Source organism: Furipterus horrens, unplaced genomic scaffold, assembly GCF_987537825.1.
Source record: "Furipterus horrens unplaced genomic scaffold, mFurHor1.1.pri manual_scaffold_15, whole genome shotgun sequence".
In the NCBI taxonomy this organism is placed as follows: Eukaryota; Metazoa; Chordata; class Mammalia; order Chiroptera; family Furipteridae; genus Furipterus; species Furipterus horrens.
The window spans coordinates 19,644,581-19,670,218 of NW_028327185.1; the positions used below are offsets into that span (position 1 = coordinate 19,644,581).

A 25,638-nucleotide genomic window follows, 5' to 3' on the forward strand; every position below is an offset into this window, starting at 1 on the left:
GGCCAGACCTGGGAGTGGACCAAACCTCAGCCAGACACACTCCTTCCCGCCAATGGACATGTGCCTCCAACCTCCCAGATGGCCCTCTGCTTCCTCCCTCTGGTTCCACTACCCTCTGCGTCCCCAGAGTGTCACCATGGGAAGAGGACTAGCGGATGGTACGTACTCGCAAGGACAGGAACACAGTGCTGGCGCTCACTGCAAATGACAGAACTGCAGCCACTGAGCACACGAGGAGATCTGACTTTAAGACATCCTTCTGCGGAGAGAAAACTAGCTGTCAAGTTTGGGTCACCCAGCAAATCAGGAGACAGGACGCAGACCGTGGATAAACTTCCACTCAGCCCATCACTCACTCGACACATTCCCGGTGGCACACGCTGGGTCGACCCATCACCACCACCTCCTTGGGGAATATCAGGGAGACTAAGGTGAGGGAGCGAAGGAAATACAAGGCTAGGCTACATCTGCTACCCATGGAGAGAAGGGAGGTTTTTGGCACGTGTAAGAGACATAAGGTTCTTCTCTATAAACACAGTCAGGTACAAGACTCACGGGGTCTGATAAAGGAAGGTCAAGTTCAAATACTCTGCACTTGGCCTTAGCGTAGCTTGTATTTTAACATGGAAACAGCCTGGGCTGCACATGGGAAAACATTTTGAACTGACTCTTAACTGAAAAAGATGTACTTATAAATTAAATGATAGTTATTGAACTTTTCATTCCTGGTGTTAATTGATGAAACTATAGACCTCTCAATAAGTAACATCAGCAAAATAAAAAGCAATGGTTCCCCCTTTCCTTACAGCTACCACAAAGTAGATATTATCTGCTCCAGAAATTGTATTCTTGAAAATATCATTTTTTTTCAAAGGAATCTTGAAAGACACCATGACCTCAGAGATTGTTGCTGTGGAAGTGTCCTTTAATGTTGTAAAAAGGTGGTAATTTTGATTGGGTTTCTTGTTAAATAATTTTTTTGCTCATATATATTTATTATATATCTCTGGTTCTAAAAGATATAAACAACTTTGAAAAAGGAGGATAAAGTTGGAGGACATACAATATCTGATTTCAAGGCTTATTACAAAGCTACAATAACCGAGCGTTGGAAGTATTGGCACCAAATAGGCGCTGAGAAGAACAGAACAGAATAACGGGGGTATCTGTTTGCATGTGTTTTGTTGGGGGTGGGTTTTTCTTTTGTTACACAGAAGAATAATTGTTGTACTTCCCTCTTCCTTCACCTGTCTGAAGGCTAAAAAAAATCTATGACCCTGGTGAATTACTTATTTAAACACAAATTTTAGAATACATGTTTCATTTTGATAAATAGCCTGTCTTAAAAGTAAATCATACAATCTTAGATCTTACAAAAATGAAAGTACAAAAGACCTAAGCAAAATGCAAATTTAGGAGGTCTCTGCAGTTTTCATTATTAAATTTTCCATTATAGGACACCATAATAACACTGCAGCACTCTGGGACATAGAAAAGGGGAAAGACCATTCATAATCATTACATCCTGACACTAACAATATTTGCATTTTTGTGTTTTCTGGGCCTGTGAATGCTAACCACGGTTCTAGTTGTAATCATGATGTATATAGGTTTTTAGGCATATTTTATTAATGCCTATTCTTAGTGTGCATATAATTTCTACCTTTTTCAACAGTACTTTCTTCTGTAAGTATTGTACGTATTATGTATATTATTGTACAGACTTACCAATAGTTACCTAATGGCCAAGTAATCTGCCATCTTGTCATGCCACCCACATGCACACGTACATATACAGACAGTGCCGTGCTGGGCACTCCACAGATTGATGTGAATGAGTGACAGTTTGTGCAAACGTCCCTGAGACACATGAAAGGCTGCCTTCCATGTCGTCACGGTGAATTATGCTGCATCACTGTCTTTAAGCACCTACATCTTCTTTCATATTTTGAGTTTTCTAGAAAAACTGACAAATAGATTTACGATGTCATAAGTTATGAACATTTTACAAGCTTCGATAAATTGTGCTTTTCCAAATGATTGTAATAATTTACACAAATACAAAAAATGTGTAAGAGGTCTAACTCTCACAATTGGCAATATCATTAATTCATCCCATGCTAATTGAGTAGATCAAAAACATGTTGCCTTATTTTAATTTGTATTTCCTTATTTACATTGGTTACTAGGACATTTGGTTTATAATTATTCTTTAAATCGTACATATGTATTTTATACATTTTCCAAAAATGTGTAGATATAGGTCATATGTTTACATACTAAATACTTGGTTCATAAATTAAATATATATTATAATATCATTTGATTATAATTTAAAAAATTAATTTACATGACTTATGAGATATTTACTTCTGTCAAATTTGCAACAAATATTTTAATGAATTATTCAAATTTTACTGCCTTTTTTACATACAGAAGTAAAATTTTTAAAAAGACTTTATTTATTTTTAAGGAGAGGGGAAGGGAGGGAGAAAGAGAGGGAGAGAAAGATCAATGTGTGGTTGTCTTTTGGGTGCCCCCAACTGGGGACCTGGCCCACAACCCAGGCACGTGCCCTGACTGGGAATCGAACTAGCAACCCTTCAGTTCGCAGGCCACCACTCAATCAACTGAGCCACACCAGCCAGGGTAGAAGTAAAACTTTTATGTACTCAAATCTAACTCTGTGTACATGTGTTATTTGTTTTTATTGATATCTTATAGATTCCAAGTCTGGAATATGATTCCCTCTCTAGAATCTGAACAAATATTTCATTTTATTTCATACTTTTTTGGAAAAGTGCATAAAATACATATGTACAACTTAAAGAATCATTATAAAGCAAATGCCTTGGTAACCACCAACCGCTTCAAGAACTCGAGCATTCCCCACTGCCCAAAAAGCCCCTTCTAAGTGGTTCCCTGACCACAACCCGTTCTCTTCCCCCTTGGAGGTTCCTAGCGACTGCCCTCTCTGGTGAAAATCAATTTCTTGCTTTAAAAAAATCATTTTGCTACTCACGTATGTAATGACAAGCGGTTTAGTTCAGTGTGCCTATTTTTACCCCACAGATGGCACCATACTGGACGTATTTGCATCTTGCTCCCTTTGCTCACGTTACGTGGTTAAGGTTCACCCCCCTATTGTTACATGTGGCTGTTGTCTTCTCCTTTACTATGTACTGCACGCTCTACTTTGGGTGGAGTTGCCAGTGGCGTCCGCGTGGGCTCTTACAGAGATGCCGCTCTGAGCGACCTCACATGTGTACGCATATGCTGGTACATGTGGGCACGGTTTGCCTACAGTAAATGCCCAGGCGAACTGCTGCTGTAGTGTGTACATACCTGCGATGTTATGACACCAAACTATTGCCAAAATGAATACACTAGTTCACACTACTCACAACAGCGCACGGGAGGTCCCATGCGCAAAACTTTGGTCAACACTTAGTATTTGAGAATTTTTAATATTTTGTCAGTCTGGTAGGTGTGAATTGATAACTCAGTGTGGTTTACTTTGGAGTTTCCTCTAGATATACATCGGTCCCCCCTTATCCACAGGGGGTATGTTCCAAGTCCCCCAGTGGATGCCTGAAACCTTGAATAGTCCTGAATCCTAGCTGTACTCTATTTTCTCCCACATTTTCTTATTCACTTAAAGAAAGTACTTCATGGCTTCTCTGTGATACATCCAATTGCCAGCACCACGGCTCTTTCACTTGGGGGCACTTGTGAAGTAAAATAAAGTGACAACTCAAGCATGCGGCACTGCACCCGTCAATTGGATGACTGAGGTGGCTAATGAGGTCCTGAGTGGACAGGCGCACAGACAGCGTGGAGACACCAGATAAAGGAAGGATTCGCGTCCTGGGCTGGGGGGAATGGGTCAGTGCAAGGTCTCATCATGCTACTCAGAATGGCACAGAATTTAAAACTTATAAATTGTTTATTTCTGGAATTTTCCATTTGATATTTTCAGACCTCAGTGGACCACGGGTTACTGAAGCCACGGAAAGCAAAACTGGGGAGAAGGGGAGACTGCTGTGTATTAGTGTTCTGGCCACTAATGTTGCCTCCTGTGAAATGCGTGTACAAGTCCGTTGCCTGTTTTTAATTGAGATACCTGCTTTTCTTAACGATTCGTAAGAATTTAATACTCATCTTGACAGCAGTGCTTTGTCAACTGTACATGTTTTGATCATTGTTGCCAGTTCTGTGGCTTGTTTTATTTTTTTAATATTATTTAGTATCAATCAAAGGTCATAATTTTAATGAATTTGAACTCTTACGTTATTTTTAAAAATTCCTTCCTAGATTTATATCGTAAAGATAACTGCTTTTATTATGATTACAAGTGCTTTCAGGTTTTGTCATCACATATTTAGGTTTAGAATCCATCTGGAACTGACTTTTAAGAATAGTGTGATGGAAGAGTCCTATTATATTCTGTTAATTATAGAGAACCATTTTTTAATCATTCCGTTTTTCCCTTTGTACGGGGTTGGAGTTTTATGCTCAGTTTCTGTTCCTTTAGTAAGGATAGAAATCTTTCCACTAGACATTCCAGCATGCACATTTAGCTTATCACTGTCTAGGGTTAATCAATATCTTTATTTGTCTCCTGGATATTGCCAAAGACTTTCAAGTCTTAGAGCCCATTCATTTCTTGTTCCATTCAAACTTGCATGTTATTGTAGTTGCATATTTTAATTCTACCTTATGTTCTATAAACTCATTATGGTTTTATTCACTTTATGCTTGTTTAGATTTACCAATGTATCTGCCACTTTCTTTTCTCTTTCTTCTTTCTTGCTAATTAGAACTTCCATCTGAGATCACTTTCTACTGAATGTCCTTCAGAATTATATTTAGTGAGGGTCTCTCAGCTTTTATTTGTGTAAAATATATTTATTGTGCCCTCATTCTGGAAAGATATTTTTTACTGGACGTAGATTCTAGTTGGGCAGTTACTTTTATTTACAGAACATTAAATATATCAAACAACTGTCTTCTGGCTTCTACAATTCATTTAAGTGTAATCTGTTCATTTTGTTTAACTGCTTTAAGATGGTCTTCACCTTCAGTGTACTTCCGTCGCACTGGGTTTGGATCCGTGGAGATTATTTATTCTATAATGGGCCCTGCTTGTTACTGACTGTGATTTCAAAATCTCTAGGTCACTCTTTTTCATCAATTCTGGTAAATTCTCAGATACTATCTCATCAAATATTGATTATGTCCCAGTCTTTCTTTCTCCAGGATTCTCATTAGATATATGTTAGATCTCTTACTCTTATCCTTCACATGTCTTCATCTCTTTCACACTCCTTATTTATTTTTGTCTATGAGTGGTGAAACCTGGATACTTGAATCTGTCTTTATTTTTCAGGTCAATAATTCTCTCTTCAGAGGTGTCTAATCGCGCGCGCATGTGTGTGGAACTATAATAGCTACTTTTTGTTTGCTTTTGGTTGGTTTTTGTTTGTTTAGAAGATCTATTTGGGTCTCTTTCAAACATTCTGGATCATTTTTAAACATTTTATACTGTCTATAAATTTTTAAGCCTTTTTACTCTTTAAACATAACAGGGATACTTGTTCTAAAATTTGTGTCTGATAGTTCCTGTATCTAAAGTGTTTGCAGATCTGTTTCAGCTGGCTCCTTGCTTCCCTGCATAGTTTTAAATTTCCTGTTGTGAGCTGCTTTTTCTCCTTAGAATACTGGCTTTGGCCATTGGTACTGGAAGGCGTAGGAGAAAGGAGTCCTCTACAGAAATTCATGTTCGTTTCTGCTGTGAGCTGTTTCCAGGTAAGGCCACTTTAAACAGTATTCATAAATTGAGGAGTTTTATGCCATCCAGATAACATAATTTAGACTCTAAATCTAAGGAAAGCTACAACATTTCGAGGGTTATTTTGTTGTTTGATGCTCAACACTGAGGCGGGTTTGCTTGCATCCTGCTAATACTGAGGAGGGTGGAGCTCATTTCCTCTGGTTCATACTCTAGCTGGGAGTGGGCCCTTTAGTGCCCCAGCTTGAAGAGTGGATGGTCTAACATTGGGCCCCCACCTGGCAGGTATAGGCTTTAGTTTCTCTTCCCTACAGCCTGAGAGCTGAAAAGTGAGGCTCTCAGTCCCCTGAGGCAGAAGCAGACTCCTGCTCTGCTTCTTCTGGGTTCTTTTGCTCACTCAAATTTTAACCTGACAATTTCTTACTCTTGTCAATTTTTTGTCACATGGAAGGACTTTTTTGTATTTTAGTCAGAATTTTTAGTTTCAATCAGCAGGAAGTTAGGTTATAATAATTTAGCTTGCCATAATATCAGAGATGGAAAATCTCATTTGATCTCCCTCTTTCTGTTTCGCTCTCACCTACATTATTTGTTCCCTCTCACCGCTAAACAAGTATCTCAACACTGTACACTGTATACTGAATGATCAATTCCTGATTGTGACATTTAACTTTTCCATAGTACGTTCACATAAATAATTTGTATCCTTTCTGTGTTTTATGGACTCACTAATCTCATTCTCTAATCTTGGATGAATCTCATTTTTGATTACTCAGTCTTTAATATATACTATTAAATCTCAAACTGCTAAGTTCCCCTTTCTTAGTCTTCTTTTTAAGATTTTTTTAAAGTTATTAACTGCTGTTCTCTTAATTGAACCTTGGAATCATCTCTCCAAGTTATAAATAAAATTGTTTTGAACTATATTAAACCTATAAATTTGTTAGAAAGAAATGGCATTTGATAAATCTCCACCTTCTTACCCCCAAAACAGGTTATGGCTATTTATCACCACTTATTCATAACTTCATTTGCATTTTAATAGACTGTTGTAATTTTGTTTCTTTCTGACACTACTTGTTAAAATTCATTCCTATCATCAATTCATGTATTTTGTTGCTATTGTCAGTTAGATCATGTTTTCATTACGTTTCCTAAGGTTATTTCTGACGTATTAGAATGTTCTTGCTTTTCTAAATTTTCTTGTCTCTGATGGCATTTATGAATTCTCTTATTAATCATGGTTGATTCTAATAAACTTTTCTATGCATTCAATCTGAATATAATAATGGAATCTAAATTTGCTTCTCTTTCAAGACTTACACTAGCCAGAACTTCTAAAACAATATTTAGTAATATTAATATTTCTCCCCATTTTGATGGGGAGCCATGAGTGTTAAATAAGTATATTAGCTTTTACTATAGGAAACGTTTTAAATCTGTGGCATTCGATGTAGCACTGTGTGCGCCGACCCTGAAAGGAGGCTTAAGAAGCCCTGGCCCAGCGCTGTGCAGCCAGCAGATTTAGACAGCGGGACAGGTGGGGGTGGGGAAATGGACGTTATACAAACAATGGTTTAAAAGCAGCTGTTTGAATTGTACAGATAAATAACCAGGTAGTTTTGTTTGTTTCTTATTTCCAGGAACTGAGAAAAACAGATACAACGCAAGTGACAAATGGGAACGGAGGCTCGAGCCAGCTGCCGATAAGGCACATGGGAAAAGCTAAACTGGCAGACACCCGCGGAAAGTTTGTATGTGTATTAACTAATGAGTTCTGGTAATAAGCTTCGTGTGCCTAACTTATGTTGCTCATCTGGAAATGGATAAACTCGGTAGGTATTTCCATTTCTAGATCAATGTCCCTTAAAGCACAGTCTTTGGGTTACCTGACCAGAGTCACCTGGGGGGAGGAGGGGAGAGAGAGGGAGGGAGAGAGAAGAGAGCCAGGGAAAGACACAGAGAAACAAAATCAGAGACGAGGGAAATTTTATACTCACACTAAGGCACAAAAAGTACGATGCCCCACACTGTAAGAGCTGAATCTGATCGTCCCATTAAAATATTATAATTAGACCAGAAGACTTTTCAGAGAAGGGAACACACGTCCTATTAAACCTCCTACAAGGATGTGCTCTACCTTGTATGAAGCGTTTCAAAGTGTATGAAAACCGAGCAAGGCAACCTCTATCCTCACACATCTAATTACACTACTGAAATGCTATCGGCTGCTGCCAGGCAAACTTCTTGTCACATTTCATAGTAATTCATGCATTGCTTTTACTACAATAAATCACAAAGCTCCTTAACAGTCATGAAATTAAGAAACACTTGGGGAAGATAGTTTGCCTCAGATATTCATGGGAAAACCACCGGCTGGGTTTCGGGCCGCTCCGTGGTTTTCACAGGAGCTGATCTGAGAACGTCACTTTGATCTTGTCCCCATCAGTCCCCAGCACTGTCTTCCTTCTTTACTAGCTGCCATCTCAGCAGCCCTAGCTACCTCACTTTTTACTCTTTTAAACACGTCCCTGCTTTTAGGATTAACGAACCTCCCGGACTGGTGTGGTTCAGTGGGTTGGGTGTCCCACAAACTGAAAGGCCACCAGTTCAATTCCCGGTCAGGGCAACTGCCTGGGATGTGGGCCAGGCCCCCAAATGGGGGCATGTGAGAGGCAAAAGATCAATGTTTCTCTCTCAAATCAATGTTTCTCTCGCTCTCTTTCTCCCTCCCTTCCCCTCTCTCTAAAAAAATTAAATTAAATTAATGAACCATGCCCTTATTCAGAGTATAAGATTTGTGTTGTGATTCCCTTGTGATGGCAAATAACCCCCAATGCTTTAGCTTGAATTGTGACATCAAAGGCACTGGGGCTGAGAGGAATTTTTCAAAATGTTACCATGTTGGCTCTGAGTGCTACACATTGTCTTGAAATGGTGGGTAGCAATTTAACTCATCTAAGTGCAGTGGAACATAACGAGCACCCACAACCTTGGGGAAACCAAGACAACCACGGCTCATGGTCGGAGGCGCCTGCAGCCAATACACCATTATCTGCTTTTCCTTCGATCTGTCCTTCCTACAAAACACAGGAAAATCACAACCCAAAGACATGATGCTGCTCCAAGGTCGATACTCAAATAAACAGGAGATTACATAACCAATGAGCATTGCTATTCAATGTATTCATGTTGATGCCAAAATGGGTACACCGTACTCAAAGGACGTTTGAAATGGCCCCCACGCCATTTTCCTGGCGAGCAAGGAAGCATTGACCTTTCACCTCTCGGTCTCCCGTTCCCTCTCCCCTCCCTCCTCTCCCCCAACATGCTGCAACCGGTGTGGTTGTGCCCTTCTCCAACACCCTGGGTAGAACTCCAGAGCCCAAGGGCTCCTCAGGAGGGCTGTACAGTTATCCACCTGGAAGCAAAAGGCCCTGGAAAGCGTTCCATGCTCAGCACGAGGCTGAGGCAAGAAGACGTGGAAGCACCACGGTGGGGCGCATCAGGAAGGCAACCTGCTCGAATGTTTATTTGAGAAGCACCTAGACGTGTGCGGCCTGCCTGTTGCTTGGTGCCAGCAGTGGGTGGGGCTGACTGAATACCCAGCTGAGGACCCACTGGGTGTCTGTGGCGTGTGGACAGCATTGGCCTTCGAGAGGCCCTGAGTGGTCCACACCCAGCAGGCAGCTCCACGGCCCTGTGCCAGGCTTTGGCCCAGGCAGGGTACCCCTTCTGCACTGGCAGCTCTTGGGCATGGCCTGCTAGAGCCCCACTGAGGACCCAGGTTTGTGACAAGCTCCGCACTCCGTCATGCAGACATCACACAACACAAAAGTCTCACCACCGAATCTTTCATCTTCTTGGGGAGAGGGTCTTCAGCCAACTCCTCCAGATTCTGATGTAAAAATTTAGGAAAAAATCTGCATTGAATAAGGGACCTGAAAATAGAAAAGCACAGAGGTTTTACTTTTTTAAACACATGCCTATTACAATTGCTTTCATAGATGCCAGTTAAGTCTCCCTGGTGTGACCCCTGGAGCAATGGCAGCAGTGCCACTTAGGAGATGCAGAGAAGATCCTTGTGGGGGCTGGAGCCTCTCAGATACTCGCCCACGGGAGCAGCAGAGGCAGCTTGGGCTGCGGCCCTCGTCCGTCCCTGCATCGTGCGCTTTACTGCGGAGACAGAGCAAAGCTGAAGCGTTCGCTGGCAGCTCAGGGGTCTCTGGTCAACCTGCTTCCCTCCCATCGTCACCCAGGGACCAGCTAGGAAGACTAATCGCATTGGCACTGCACAGCTGTCCCCCCATTTGGTGAGAGAGCAAGGGTGCAGGAACCCACACACTGTGTGTGTCACAGCACAGATGTGTTACTCACAGCTGTCTGTGTGTCACAGCTGTCTGTGTAGCACAGTGCAGGTGTGTTACTGCTGTCTGTGTCACAGCACAGGTGTGCTGTAGCTGTCTGTGTGTCACAGCACAGGTGTGTTACAGGTATCTGTCACAGCACAGGTGTTACAGCTGTGCATGTATCACACTGTGGGTATTACAACTGCGTATCACAGTGCAGATGTGTTATAGCTGTGAATGTGTCACAGCACAGGTGTGTTACAGGTGTCTGTGAGTCACAGTGCAGATATGTTACAGCTGTGTGTGTCACAGTGCAGATGTGTTACAGCTGTCTGTGTGTCACAGTGTGGGGTGTGTTGCAGAGCTGTGTGTGTCACAGTGCAGGTGTGTTACAGCTTTGTGTGTATCACACTGTGGGTGTGCTACACAGAGCCGTGTGTGTCACAGTGCAGGTCTGTTGCAGCTGTGCATGTATCACACTGTGAGTGTGTTACAGCTGTGTGTGTGTCACAGAGCAGCTGTGTTAGTTGTGTGTGTATCACAGCACGGGGTGTGTTGCTCAGAGCTGTGTGTGTGTTTCAGAGTGCAGGGTGTGTTACAGCTGTCTGTGTGTCACAGTGCAGGTGAATTACAGCTATGTGTATGTCACAGCACAGGTGTGTTACAGCTATGTGTGTCACAGTGCAGGTGAGTTACAGCTGTGTGTATCACAGCATGGCATGTGTTACTCACAGATGTGTGTGTGTGTCACAGTGCAGGGTGTGCGTTACTCACAGGAGCACCGAGGGGTCGCTGCTCTGCCTGCTCAGATGGTAGGAAAGTGAAACCAAGAGGCCGCAGAAGGCGGAGAACAGCGCTGGGATGTGCTGTGTGCTCCACGGCTCCTGAGGAAAGACACCAGACAGCAGCCTGTCACCGCATGCTGGGTGCGGAGCGGCAGGCCCCTCTCTGTAAAACCTGAGGCGCCATCCTCAGCGTCTAGCTGGAGGGACATGGTGTGCCGCCCTAGCTCCTGCCGACAACCATGCTAACACCCGACGGCCACAGAGAACCCGGCCTGTTCACCTCCCAACAGTGATTCTGACGACGCATGGGGGGGGGTACTGCACACTAATTGTGTATATTTCTGAGAATATATTTACTTAATCTCTTCTGAAAGTAAGATTAGGATTTATATAACATGAAACATTAAACGTGTTGCCTCTTCTGAATCCAATGTAATATTTAATAATAACTATAAGAGTTACATTGATATATGAGGTCTGTCCAGAAGGTATCCAGCCATGTAATATGAAAAATAGGGACATTTATTGAAGAAGATACAAGATACGAGAAACACTGTACATAGGACAATGATGCCTCAGTCCTTTTCAAAGCAGGCACCTTGGGACCTCACACAGTTCTCCCAATCGCCATCAGCTGCCCCGTCATATTTTCCTGAATCTCACTGATGGTCTGACATCTCTTCCCTTTCAAAGGTGATTTTAGTTTTCGGAAAAGCCAAATCTGGACTGTAGCAGGGATGAGTTGCCTGGGTGATTTGATGTTTCATCAAAAAACTCTGCATGAGATGTGATGCATGAGCAGGCACATTGTTGTGATGAAGCTGCCAGTCACCAGCTGCCCATAGCTGCGGCCTCTGAATCATCTGAATAGTTTCTGTGGAAGGAAGTTCAAGCTTCATGCAAAATTTGATGCAGTTTTGTTGCTCTAGTCACTCAGTCGTTTTGAATGCGACAGCCACACAGTGCACAGGCTCACTCAATGGCATCTACTACCCCCAATGACTAGTACAGTGAGGGTGTCATCGTTCACACATGCACATTCCAGTCCACTCTCCTTGGATGCCAGGTTATATAGGTGCTTCACAAACCATCCTCGTTATATTAACAATGGCTGGACTTCTTCCGGACAGACCTCCTATTTAGCCTTTCAGTCACCATCAATGGAGTCATCCACGTCTCCTGAAAGGTGCCTCTAGTCAAGGACTTCAACACTTTTCTCTCAAGATTTTGATCTCTAGCTCACCACGTTTTATTTGAGAAGGATGAGCTGTCAATTATGTTCAGAATCCAGTGCCCAGCTGAGTGAGTCAAGTGTGCTCCTGTCATATCTGTAACTGCTAGAATACCCTGGAAAAGCCAGTGTTACCCTGTGCAGAGAGTGATGTCATTTTTGCCAACCTGGACTTCTTAGAAATTAAAATGCATTACCTTTCTCGGCCCCACAGGGAAGGTCCCACATCCTGAGAGCAGCATCTGGCTTGTGGGTTGATCCTCACATACCATTGATACGTCTGTCCCCTCCAAACTGTCCCTCCCTTTCACTGGATCCTCCTGGGCAAGGAAGGCGTCCACCACCTCCGTCCAGGATGAGTGCTAACAGCATCATAGTGGGAAGGTGAGATGCCAGTCTCCATGTCCCTCCCCCAACTCCACAGACCCTGGGGTCGCCTGCCACATAACCAAAGAGTGATCCTTCTCTCCTAAAAGGCAAATCCATGACGTTATTGCCCCCCATGCAGTATTTTTCAATGACTCCTCGACTACCTAATCCAGTCTACTCTAGGGGAAGCTACATGAGCCCACAAGGATCTGGCCTCACCCAACTTTCCGGTCCCATTCCTCACCTTTAGAATAAAAACAACCACAACCAGGAGAGTGCATTGCCTCCTGACCCCTGCCTTTGCAGCAGGGCTCCTGCACAGAGGGCTCTGCCTCATCGGCCCTATTCCACTCCACTCCACCGGTATAAGGAATCCACCTACTTGGGGCTGCCCCCCGACTGCTCAGTAAGACTTTCTGGGCCCGTGCCAGGCACCAAAGAGTACATGTGTGAGGAAGACAGAAAAGGGTCTTGGGACAGGAAGAACACAAGCGTATCTACAACAAGGTATGACAAGCGGGAAGGTAGGCTCAAGTGAGTCAAGACAGTGGCTTTTAGGTGGAACACCGCCCAGAAGAAACACTGGCAGCACCGTCCTTCCCCTGCAGGGCTCCTGCAAAGGGCGAGCTTGGCTCTGTAGCTGAAGCAGTCCACCTGCACCCTCACATGCACCCCTGCACTCTCTGCTCTGGCCAGCACCCAAGGTTTCTCTCCTTTCCCGTCATACATGGCTGGTACAAAATAAAAATAAAAATAGAAAGAATTTTAAAACAAGAAAAGAGAAAAACTCCAAAGGAGAAAAACCCACTAAGTTCTGTTCCCTCCCATTGATTCCTCTGTGCTTGCCTGTGCTGAGTATGTAATTCACAATTTCATGCCGCCCATAAAATGCAAATGCTGGGAAAAAGCCACCATGAGAGGGATTTAGTAACCTTGACCTTGGAAATGCCTGTCGCTGCATAACACAGAGGAAAGGTCAGGGGAACGCGCTTGGCCGAAGCGGATTCCCGGCTCATCGCTTCCTGGAAGGAATGACTCTGTGGGAGGCTCTTTGCTTGTCAGGGGCTCAGCTTCCTCTTTCATACAAAGGTGACGATGACACCTTTCTTGAAGACTTGCGTTCATGACTTAATGAGATTTGAAACAGCCTTGCACACTGCAAATTAGTATGTTGTATTAGTTTTTTCTTAACTGACAAAGGGAGAGTATGATGGATGGTCTTCACATGCAGTTAACTGAAGCCACACTAAATATATTTAAGTGTTTACCTACTTCCATTTGCCTAATACCCCTTCTCTAATTTTTCTCTCATTTACTCTCTACATAATCAAATCTCTTCAACGCAAATACGAGTGCACAGCTAACCTCATTAGTACTGAGCGACCCTCCCTCCTTATCTACTAAGAATAGCAGCTGGTCGAAAAGGGAGCGGGAGGTAAAAATATCAGATCAGCAAGTCAGTGTGAGTGATGTTGGCCCCTCCTCCTGCTTCCCAGCATTTATCTGAGGCTGTGATTACACTTGTGCTTGAGTGACTATTTGATTAGCATCGGGTCCTCCCTGGGTAGAGCTCTTTGACAGCAGGGACCCTTATCACCCCCGTGGATTCTCAACACCTTGTGGAGCTGGAGCCAGAAGGCATTTAATCAATATGTACAGGGCCAATGCACTGGTGCTGCATGACTGTCCCTCGCTACGGAGTGCACACCGAAGGGGAACAGTCCAGATCCTTGGATTGAAGCACCCACGAGTGCACAGAAGGGCGGACTTTCCCAGGGCAGAGCAGTAGTTAAAAGCATGGCTCTGGCCTAGGACTTCAGTTCCATTTCTGCTGAGCATTTGCACTAAGGTGCTGGGCAAGCTAATAAGCCTCCATTTCCCTATCTAAGATAACCTAAAAGTCACACCTTATAGGGTTGTTCTAAGTGTTATGTGAAATATTGTGTTCAATTCTTAGTGGAATAACCAGCATCAAATGTTCCATAAATGTTTGCTCCATCCATATGCGTTACTAAGGCGCTATCTCGGTGCGTTCGAGCTGCTATAATAAAACACCATAGACTGGGTGGCTTATAAACAGCAGCTTATCACTCACAGTTTCAGAGGCTGGGAAGCCTAGGATCAAAGTGCCAGCAGACTGGGTGTCTGTGAGACCCTGGCTCTGGTTCACTGATGACTGTCTTGTCACTGTATCCTCACGTGGTGAAAGGGGCAAGAACACGAATCTCAATCACGTGGGCTCCATTCTCATTTCCTGATCCTCTCCCAAAGGCCCCACCCCCTAATGCCGTCACCTCTGCAGTAGGATGTGAACATGTTAACTGGGTGCGGGGAGGGAGCCAGAGGGGACACAAACTTTCAGACCATTGCAGACACATAAGGGGACTAAGGATTGCAGTAAAATCACATTTCCTGAAAAAAAAAAAAAATAGAATCGACTTTAAGAGTGGCAAAAGAAGAACAATGATTATTCTAGATTCTTCTGTTTCTGTACCACAGACAGAAAATAAGGAAACAGGAAATCTTTACCAGTTGTGACTCCGACCTTGCCTGGAAGTAGTATTATTACCCCAAGCTGCATGAACTGAACGGACTGGTCTTATTAGGGGTAATTCTCATTTATTGTTCTAAGTCATTACATTCCTCTGGTGCGTGTCCTCCATTAGGAGAAGTCTGTATTCATTCTTCCACACATGTGATTTCTTTTAAGCAAAACCAGTAGCTTCAGGATAAATCATCAAACGTGACTGAATGGCAGTGTGGCCACAGAGGCAGGCAGAAGGCATAAATACTGGGTTGGCCCAAAAGCCCGTTTAATTTTTTTCTGTAAAATTAAGACAATTTCTCATCTTCACCAATAAATGTATTGATTTAGAGATTTTGAGTATGTTGGCTATCTCCCATGTGGTATAACGTTGATTGTTCTCAATGAATGTCTTGATTTGATTGCTATCCACTTCTGGTCTACCTGACCGTGGAGCATCGTCCAGCGAAGAATCTCCGGCACGGAACTTCGTAAACCACTTTTGACACCTTTGTTCAGTCACAGCATCTTCTCCATACACTGCCCAACTCTTTTTGTTGCGTTTCAGTTGTGTTTTTTTGCCTTTCTTGAAATAATAAAGCATCAGATGCCAAAAATGTTGAGTATTTTCTTTCATCAATATTAAAGTGGCTACAAAAACTCACTAATGCTGATGTTTTCTTTTGAATGCACGCTGGTATGACAGCTGTCACAATGCAGTCTAACAGAATTGTCTCGAATGAAGTTAAAAGACAACAAAGCACCACTAGAACCCATATGGGAAAAAAAATGAATGAACTTTTGGCCAACCCAATATTTTCTTCAACGACGTAAAAGCAACATGACGTCAGAATGACATACTTATTCCCCAAGAAGGCTGGGCTGAAGGGCCGCACAGCCCGCATTCCAGGTGCTGGTCTGCACGTTTTCTAGCCCACCCTCCGGTCTCCACGTAACGGTCTCAGAAATAACCTGGGCTGACCTGAGCTTTGACAGATTGTGAAAAGGCGAACCACTTGGATTTCCTAGGTTGTCTACCGGAAACACCCTCAAGCTCCAAGTTCTTAACCTTGTTCATTTTTTCAATAGATAGTTTTTTGTTGTTGTTGTTGTTGTTTTTTTTTAATGAAGAAAACAGGAAGCAATGTCTCAAGGAAGCACGGATAGAAAAGACTTCTTTGATATCAATACGAGTTATTCTTTCATGTGCCAAGTGCCAAAATTTACAAAACCATGTTATTTTCAGGAAAGGTTATTCTAGATCTGAAAGAAATCCCACAGATGAGGTCACTCACCCCTTCACATTACTAATCAGGGAAGAAGGCAGGAAGAGTGGAGGAGGCTACCCATGAGGGTGAGGCTAGAACCAATGCCATAGTTCGCACTCTGTGTACTCCAGGGCCCTCGAAGTTTGTCAGCGAACTGCGCAAGACACACAGTCACCTCCCCACTCTCCACGCAATAAGAGTTGGCATGTTTTGAATAATCGTTGTGAATTAGGAGTTTCCGCCTGAAGAGATTGATCCGCCGCTCACCTATTCTTCTCCCACTCAGTAGTGCTGGACATCTGTTCAGGTAGCTGCCTATCCCCGTGTTTGTTGTCACGTGTGGTAGAGCGATAGCCCAGAGAAGAAGTGATCTGGGAGGGGCTCCAGGAGGAAGAGAGGGGTGGCAAAAGGAACGAGGAATGAATGTGGGAGAGCGTATTCCAAGTCATGGAAGGGGGCGATGCTTTAAGCTGCATGAACCTGCTCTCACACATGGGCCTGGTTATGCCTCAGGATGGGCGTGGCTGTGGGTAATGTAACGATGCAATTCTTAAAGAGAAATGAAGGTTATGGGAGTAGATAAATGAGTGGAACAGAAGCTTGAAAAAAATATATTGAAGGGAGATGAGCTGTATGGTGTCTCATCCCATGATTTTCTGCACTGGGAAGGCAGTCAGCCGGATGCCATCAGCTCTGAAGATCAAACAAAAGAAAATATGCTCCAATGTCAGGAATGGGATTGGAATGTAATTTAAGGAAGAACTTCTCGACATTGATGATTCAATCAAGTTACAGTTAGGAAAACATTAGCATTTCCTCTTCCCAAATTATTTTAAAACACAGATATTTTCCTTGGAGAGGTACGGTATCAGCTTGCTGGAAGAGAAGGAAGAGAAGCTTGTGGAGAGCTTTTCTTCCACTTTCATTGCACACACGGTTAGAACAGCTCCACAATTAACCCCCCCACACACACACACAGCTAAACAAACAAACTGAGTACAGAAGGAACTATTCAGGATTATATCTCAGAATTAAGATTTGGGGTGGGCGAACCCCATTTTGTATTCTTTTCTGCTTACTCTCAGGATTACTCTCTGGGCGGTAGAGTCGGGCACCTGCCTCCAGGGCCCCGGCGTGTCTCCCCTGCTGGTTCCTCACGCAGGTGTGTCCTGCTTGGTGGGAAACCAGGGAAAGACCACGGTGACACTGAGGGCCTTTCTAAGGCAGCGGGAGCACCGAGAGCCACGCTTCCAGAAGGAGTCAAAGATACGGGAAGAAAAAAGATCACTTAGAGGACTTTTTTATTCTAATGTGTATTTGGGGACAGAGAAAGAAATACTGACTCTTGAGGAAGAAGAGGACTTTGAAAACCATCAAATGCACTGCAATTTCATTGGAAAGATTCAGTGTCTGTGCTCCAACACTCCTATTTCTTCACAGAGAAGTAGAAAGAAAAAGAGCGAGTTGCTGACAGCCATTTCTAGCGTATTTTTTAAAACAAACTTTTATATTTTAAACATATATGTATTAGTTTAAAACTTTATTTTATATAGGACTTATTTTACTCGCACACATATGCACACAGGCACAAATGGATACACACACACACAGGGGGAGAGAGAGAGAGAGAGACATTTTTTTGGAGGGAGCTCGGTTTTAAACAATCTATCACCCACCAATAATGAAGTGGATACCGTGAGACAGTTTGCTTCAAGATTAACATCCCTAATTGCTTCGAGATTTTCCCATGGGTCCCCAAATTGGAAATGAAAGGGACTGATGAGTGCTAGCCTCATAAAGCTCCCACGGGTTTTGAAGTATTTTTACGAGGTAGAAATAAAACCGTCTAATAGTTCTACAATTCCGTGGTAGATTTCAAATGCATCGGGGAATTCTTTAGATGAAAATGCTCAGGGAAGTTCAGCTTTGAATAAAAGTACTTTCGAAAGAGAATCTTAGTTTCAGCATGTTTTTCTCCTTAGAAACTTCAGACATCTCTATAGTGGAATGCATGGATTTGCAGAGGAACTGGTGGTTTGGTTTTAAAGAGAAAGCAAACAGACCAAATTCTCACGTTGCTACGTCCTTCGCATCCAGGTCACACTTTCTAAGAAATAGGGAGTAAATTTTTCTTAGCTCACTAAACATAGTGGCATTTCTGACATCCAGGTTAGAACTAGATCATATTACTTAGATCCTCATGTAAATCCTGTTTCTAGGTCTATTTTTGACATGAGTCTCATCTTTAAGTAAAAAGGGCTCTGTGTTCCTAGAATTCCAGAAATTCAATAAATCAGGTGTCTTCTCCCACATGGCCTGGGTCATCATGTGATCAACACTTATGAGCAGGTAGTAGGTGCACTTGGGCACCCCCCCCAGCACCCAGCACTCGCCCCTCAGACTCTGAACACCCTCGGGGGCCCCCAGTGCCCAGCACTAAGTCTAATTCGTTGCGGGTGGCCCCTAGGTTTCAGTAAGTGAACAATCACCTTAACAAATATGACAGATCAAATTTCCTGTTTACTAAAAGTCAATTTTCCTTATTTCATATTCTTTACCGACCTTTTGGTGAAAAACATTCTATGTTTATGATTCAATAAAATATTTTAGTTTTAGGAATAGGTACTGAGAAAAATGAGATCATTAGTTAGCAAGAGTGACCGACAGTACCATTCATCCAAACCTGTCTATATCAATATAGATAAACACACACACAAATATGTACAGTTTCTGAAAACTATTGACATTTACTTTCCTTGTCATATCCTCCTTCTCAGTTCCCTGTATTTATTCAACTCCAAAGTTTAAAGACCATCTCTTACACAACAGACTCTGGATATAAAAAAGAGCGTATATAAACCAGTCTACAACTTTGAGGACGTCACCGTCAAACTGGGAGCGATGAAAATACACACTAACCACCACCACAATGACAGTTCCTAGGTACCGAGCGAGGCCTTGACTAACTACTCTGTCTGCACGATCACGTTTAGTTCCTAGCACACCACAGGGGTAAGTTTTGCTCGTTTTAAACATAAGAAAACAGGTTTCTACTTCACTAATTATCATGATGAATAAATGCATTTTCCAAGTAGAACTGATTACGTACAGAAAAAAAAAAATAGTATTGAGCAAACACCAAGAGGGTAATTTATCTGCAGGATTTTGGAAGAGAGAGTCCTGCTGGCTTTTCCAGGACAAGCACAGTCCTAGGGTCCCCACTGCTCATACTCCAGGCTGATAAAGTCTTCTGTTCCACTCCCCTCCACTCCGTCTTTCAGTCCTAACTGGACAATCGCGGAATCTTACCAATATTGATTTCACTATACTTCCTGGATTTGACCAAAACTGCGTCCAGACCTTCCTCCATTCAACAATGGCCAATTCCACTTGGAACAATTACGCCATCATTATTCTTCCTGTTTTTTCCCCAAATCAGTGTCAGCTGCAGCTGTCAAAATCACCCAACCCTAGCTGAGGCTCATGACAATCCAGCATTAACTGGGTTTAGAGAACAACTGTACTCGAAACTCTCTGGGACGGGAAGAGTGGCAGGAAGCATGGCGGTCTACCTGACCCCCTTCTTCCCCAGGCAATGACTCCCCCACTAGTTGTTCACAGCTCAAAGACTTGGACCGCCCATGTCCTGGCCTGTAGAACGGCATGATTCTAGCCATCAAACAGAACCGAAGTCTATACCACAGAAGTACATTACAACTTGCATTTTATTTTCAAATTTATTACTATTAACATTATCACCATGATGTGCATCCTCATCATAACCATTAACTACTTATGCTATTAATAGTCACCGTTAGTTTTAGTTTTCTATTGCAGTGTAAGAAATTACCACAAACTTAGTGGTGTGAACAACACATATGTGTGGTCTTATAGTCGTGGGTAAGGTGTGTCTGGGCACGGTGTGACTGGTCTCTGTTCAGGGTCTCCCCAGGCAGAAGTCTCCGCGTTGGCCAGACGTGCGATCTTACCCGAGACTTGGAGACCTCTTCCAAGTTCGCTCTTGGTTGGCAGAATTCAGTTTCTCACAGCTGTAGGACTCAGGTCCCCATTTTCTTGCTGGCTATCTGCTGGGGTCCACTCCCACTCTGAGAGGTCACCCTCAGGTCCCCGACAAGTGGCCTTCTCCAACGGGCAGTTCAGAGCCAACAAGGAAGGACCTTCTTCTGTCACTCACCTCCAGATGGTCTTTCAAGGGCTTGTCTGAGTAGGTCAGATGCATCCAGACAGCATCACTTATGATTAACTGAGTCGACTGATTAGGGACCTTAACTGTTTCGGCAAAATCCCTTTGTCTTTGCCAGATAATGGAATGTAATCACAGGAGTGACATCCCATCATACTCACAGGTCCTGTCCCACTCAAAGGGCAGAAATTATGAAGGGTGGGCACACCAGGGTCAGGAGCCTAGGAGCAATTTTAGAATTTGGTCCATTTAACAAGGACCCTTGAGCCAGACACTTTGTATACATTATCAGTGTAATTTCACTTACTTCTGACAACATTCAGAGCAGGTAGGTGTATTACCGGTCCATTTTACAATTGTAAAAACAACACGCTGTAGCCACGTGCCCTTAGGCAAATAACTTAAGCACCTGTGCTTCACACGGGCCCCTGGAATACAGAAATGCTCTATTTTTACATGTAAAGGGCAAACGAGAAAACCCTTGGGAAGTTATTTTAAACTGACGTTCCACAGATCTGGGAGGTATCTTCTATGCCTGTGAACTGCTCTTCTGACTACAGAATATATTTACACTTCAAGTGTGTGAGGAAAGATGACATCGAAGTAAGACGTAAGGGACACAAGGTCTGGGATCTGAGATGTGTGACACTGAGTAAGCCCTCCATCGCTCTGGACCTGCATGTCCTCATTTTCCAAAACGAAATGGAGGTGTTGGACCAGAGGACATCTGAGGTCCATCTCAGCACTAAAACCGTCCTAGCATCATCAGTGTGTTTTATATCTGCAATTAGATTTTAAGCCCTAAATGCAGGGGAAATGCCATTATTTGAGCCGCAACCCTGCAGTCCTAGAAGAACACGGGAAAAACTCTCCACAAGCAGTTGTTAATGAAGCTTGGGAAACAGGAAATTATAACAATAATGTGCCTCCACCTCTGGATCTGCCCGCCATCAATAAAATAGAATCTCTTTGTAAGGGAAGCAAAAAAGAAAAAAGAGAGAGAGAGAGAGAGAGAAAGAAATCACGGATATAGAGGAAACCCACCTAATTAACTACTGAGACACTTCTCCAGGGAGCAAATATCCCAGTTGTTTCTGTAAATCACGGTCAAATATTTAAGTCGATGAGCGAGTCCATTTAGATTTTACTTGCTACCATCTTGGATGAGTCAAAGAGAATATGAAATTAGAAGAGGAATCAAATTTTCCCCCAATTAATATTCCAGAGAGCAAAATTAACTCCTAGTCCCTCAATCTGTCTCTATAAAATGAGAATAATAAAAATAAAGGGCATACATACATAGCTATCATGATGCATCTACAGAAACATATCTCTGGCAAGGCAGCTGACAGCTGAAATTCTTCACGAGGGCCCATCAATCCATCACAGTGCAGAGACAAGGAAAAAATCAATCCCGGCAGTGCATAGAGTAAGCATAAAAGGGAAAAGAGAAGCAGAACCACAGCTCCAGGGAAGTGTGTTAGGCTGAAGACAGGGAGTTCTCTTTTTCTCCTAAGAACCAACCCCCTGGCGAATTGGCTCACCTCATTCATTCAGTTCCCAGCACTCCTCAGGTGTTGCATTTGAGAGTGGGGAGTCCATCTGAGGCCATTAGGCACCTCAGCACTTCCAAACGCAAATGGCTCAGTTTTTACCAAAAGACGTTTCAGAATATAGATAGAACATTAGGAATCTGTAACAACAAACCATATTATTTCTCACAAGTGGTGCTTGTTCTGTGCTGAGCCAGGGAAGTCAGTATGTCTCTGGGATGCAATAAACCTTTCCTAGTACCCTGCCTCCACCTGGTAAAGAGCATGTTTCGTCGCCTAAGTAAACCCCAGAGCCCTGAGTGCTCACTGCCATCGCTGTTAGCCATGTGCCCTCAAAACGGCATCCACGTCCTCTGAGCCAGCAGTTACTCACACCTACAGCATGCCGTCAACAGAAAGGAAAGGAAAGGAACAAGTCTCAACCCAGGATGAAAAACAGACCTTCTCTCTCAGGCCGCTCTGACCCGCTGTCCTCGCTGCCTGCAGTGCTGTTTGGGCATCGACCTCAGGGGGGGGAAATGTGATGGTCAATTAGCAATGTCTGATCTGAGGAGGGAGCTGGACTTGGGGAGGTGAGGAAATCAGAAACACCTGTCCCATCACTAGGTTAAAAACCCAAACACTCTGTCTTCGTGAATACCCAGTTCTTCAAGGGTTTCCATCTGCCCCCCAAGATTTTGTAAGAAAAAGTCATTTCACAATCAATCCCAGGAGTGTACATTACTTGCAATAACACTTGTCAAGTGCCTTCAGCACCTGTCAAATGAAATGAGTTTTTTCAGAGCCGACAACTTCGCCTGTAGAAATCAATCTAAGGCCCACGTGTTGTGCCTCAGTGGAGAGCCTCCTGAGGATGGGAGGACATTCTGTCTCCCACAGATGTGACCATGACTCCATTATCCACGAATTACTTATCAATGTCAGATGACTCTGCTGAAAAGCACGGGACATGAGACAGAGGTCCACCAGCGCCACGGATTCAGAATAAGCAGATGTGGTTTCACAGAGAGAGAGCAGGGAGACTCAGAAAGGGGAGTTTTGGATCTGACCAGTCATGGAGTGACTTAGGAGGTCATCTGGCGGAACTTTTTAGAGAAAATCCTCACCGAAAGATATGTTTATTGATTTTAGAGAGAGAGAAAGGGAGAGAGAGAGAGAAACAAACAAACACAGATTAGTTGCCTCCCACACGTGCCCCCTTAGGGATCAAACCCACAAGCTTTTGGTGCCCGGGACGATGCTTCAGCCAACTGAGCCACCCAGCCAGGGCAGTTGGTGGAACTTTCTACGGTCTTCGTTTCCGTCATCACTTGGGCCATCAGCTCATCGATGGCACTCAACATCTTAGAGCTGATGACTTCTTTTTCTATAAGTTTCTGTCGTGGAAACACGCCCACTGGATCAAAAACATACTGTTTTAGCTTTGCATTCAAAATCGTCCATAATTTGATTGCTTCTGCACAGATAGCCAATCTTTGCTCTCATTTACCATTTCTATAGGTTAATTTCCTTACCACCTCCTCCACCTGCCATGGCCGTTTGTCCCCTAACTCTGGGGAAGATGCCTCACGTGCTTCACTGCCATTTCCTACAGGAAAGCTCTCAGACAAAACGTTTGAAGGCTGGGCTGGAAACCACCCTCTCTGACTGATTTTCTCTTTTCTGACCACCTACAGCATATCAGCATCTTTGATGAATGTTAAACTCTTGAGAAGGAAGCTCTGACTTTTTCTCCTTTCATCTCTCTCTAGTACCTGGCAGTCATTTCTAAACAAATAAATATGTGTTGGCTACCAGCAAGTGTGAAATGTTCACCAAAGAAGATGCACAAATGGCAAGCAAGCCGTTCAACAACAATCATTCTTAGAGAAATGCAAATTAAAACCACAATTAGATACTAGTACCTACCAGAAGGGCTATTGTTTTTAAAACCAATAATATTATGCTAGAAAGGCTTTGGAACACTTGGAAACCCCAAAGATTAAAGGGGAAAAGAAAACGGTACTGACCCTTCAGACGAGTTGGGCAGTTTCTTATAAAGTTAAATACAGATTTACCACCTCATCCAGCAACCCCACTCCTAGTTATTTACTAAAGATAGGGGAAGACATACACTCACCCTAATACCTATGCAATAATGTTTATAGAAGCATTAGTCCCAGTTTTCAAAAACTGAAAATGACCACAAACATACTACTCAGCAATAAAGAATCAAATCGATTCAAGCAAGGACACAGTTGGGCCTCCTAAGCATTATGCTAAATGAAAGAAGCCAGACTCAAAGCGCTACAGACAGCATGGTTTCATTTCTATGCACGTCTAGGAAAAGCAAACTACGATGATAGTAAGCAGATGAATGGCTGCAGGAACCAGGACATGGGCAGAGTACTGAGGGTACAGAAGCATGAAGAGACACTGGGGATGGCAGAATTGTCCTCTGCCATGACCGGGACGGTGCTTACTTGACCATGTACGGCCATCAGAGCTCATGAATGAATGTAGTATGTAAAGCTGATTTTTAGAAGACGTGAGCACAGAAATCAAACCAGTGCCGGCCGAAGTCTGGGGCAGGGAGAGGTGACTGACCACAGGGGCCGCCAGGGGACCTCTGAGTTTGTGGAAATGTTCTACAACTTGATGGTGGCTTTAACTACATGACTATATACACTTATCAAAATTCTTCCCAAAACCTATCTATGTCCCAGAAAGATGAATTTTGCAGTATATAAACGACATCTCAATACAGCAGACTTCTAAAAATATTAATGAAAAATAAATACATAAACAAACAAACAAACCCTGAAACACAATAGGACAATATATGAAAGGTTCTGCAAGGAAAAGCTCGTGACCCCCAAATTTTAAAGGCAGCATTTGACCGAAAGGCTATGCACAGAAAGAGATCCTCAGGAGGCACGGACTCAGAAAATACCGACCCAACTCCGTTTTCTGAATGAAATGTTTGTGACACAGTAAGGGAATGTGTTTCAAAAGGACAAACGCCAGATCCCACTTTTAATCCTGTAGTTGTTTTACACGAAGGTATAAATGGAGTAACAAACTGAGCACCACCCTTGTGCTTTCAGAAAAGGAGCCTTCCTCCCCTCCTGTTTTTCCTTAACTGGAAAGAAAATATCTCTTCGAAAGAGAGGGCGTGGGGGAGGGAGGGGCTTCTGCCTTCGATCACCAGGGAAAACTCAGCTGTGCCGCCCTGGGAGATAGTAATGCTGGGTTCCCTGACTTCCGTGAACAGGACTCCGCTATCACGCATTTGCCACTGATGCTGATGAGTTTAATATGAGTTTAAGTTAATATTTTTTAAGTTAGTTAAGAAATGTCACATGATGTACAGTATATGGAACATATATTATTTTTAGTTACTCTTCAGCATTTAATTTTTATCTTATCCAAGAGGTACCTGTGGTTTAAAATATTAAATGCAGGGTGTCCACAAAGCCAAGCAATCTGTATAATTTAACTGCCTTGAGACATCGCACGTACTGCTGTTTCCTGACGTGACGGTCAGCTCTCCGGGCTTCCGCCGCCAGGGGTGCTCAGCAGTGG

General features: G+C 43.3%; 1 protein-coding gene across 1 annotated transcript in view; it reads right to left on the reverse strand.

Moving 5' to 3' along the window:
- Positions 1-25,638, reverse strand: part of LOC149992494 (pecanex-like protein 2) — a 193,389-nt gene that overhangs the window by 121,208 nt on the left and 46,543 nt on the right. The window contains exons 16-18 of the mRNA XM_090263293.1: positions 10,915-11,024; positions 9,636-9,732; positions 167-259 (exon numbers count right to left, since the gene is read on the reverse strand). Coding sequence (XP_090119419.1) covers positions 167-259; positions 9,636-9,732; positions 10,915-11,024 — 300 coding nt within the window. The remainder of the gene's footprint in view (positions 1-166; positions 260-9,635; positions 9,733-10,914; positions 11,025-25,638) is intronic.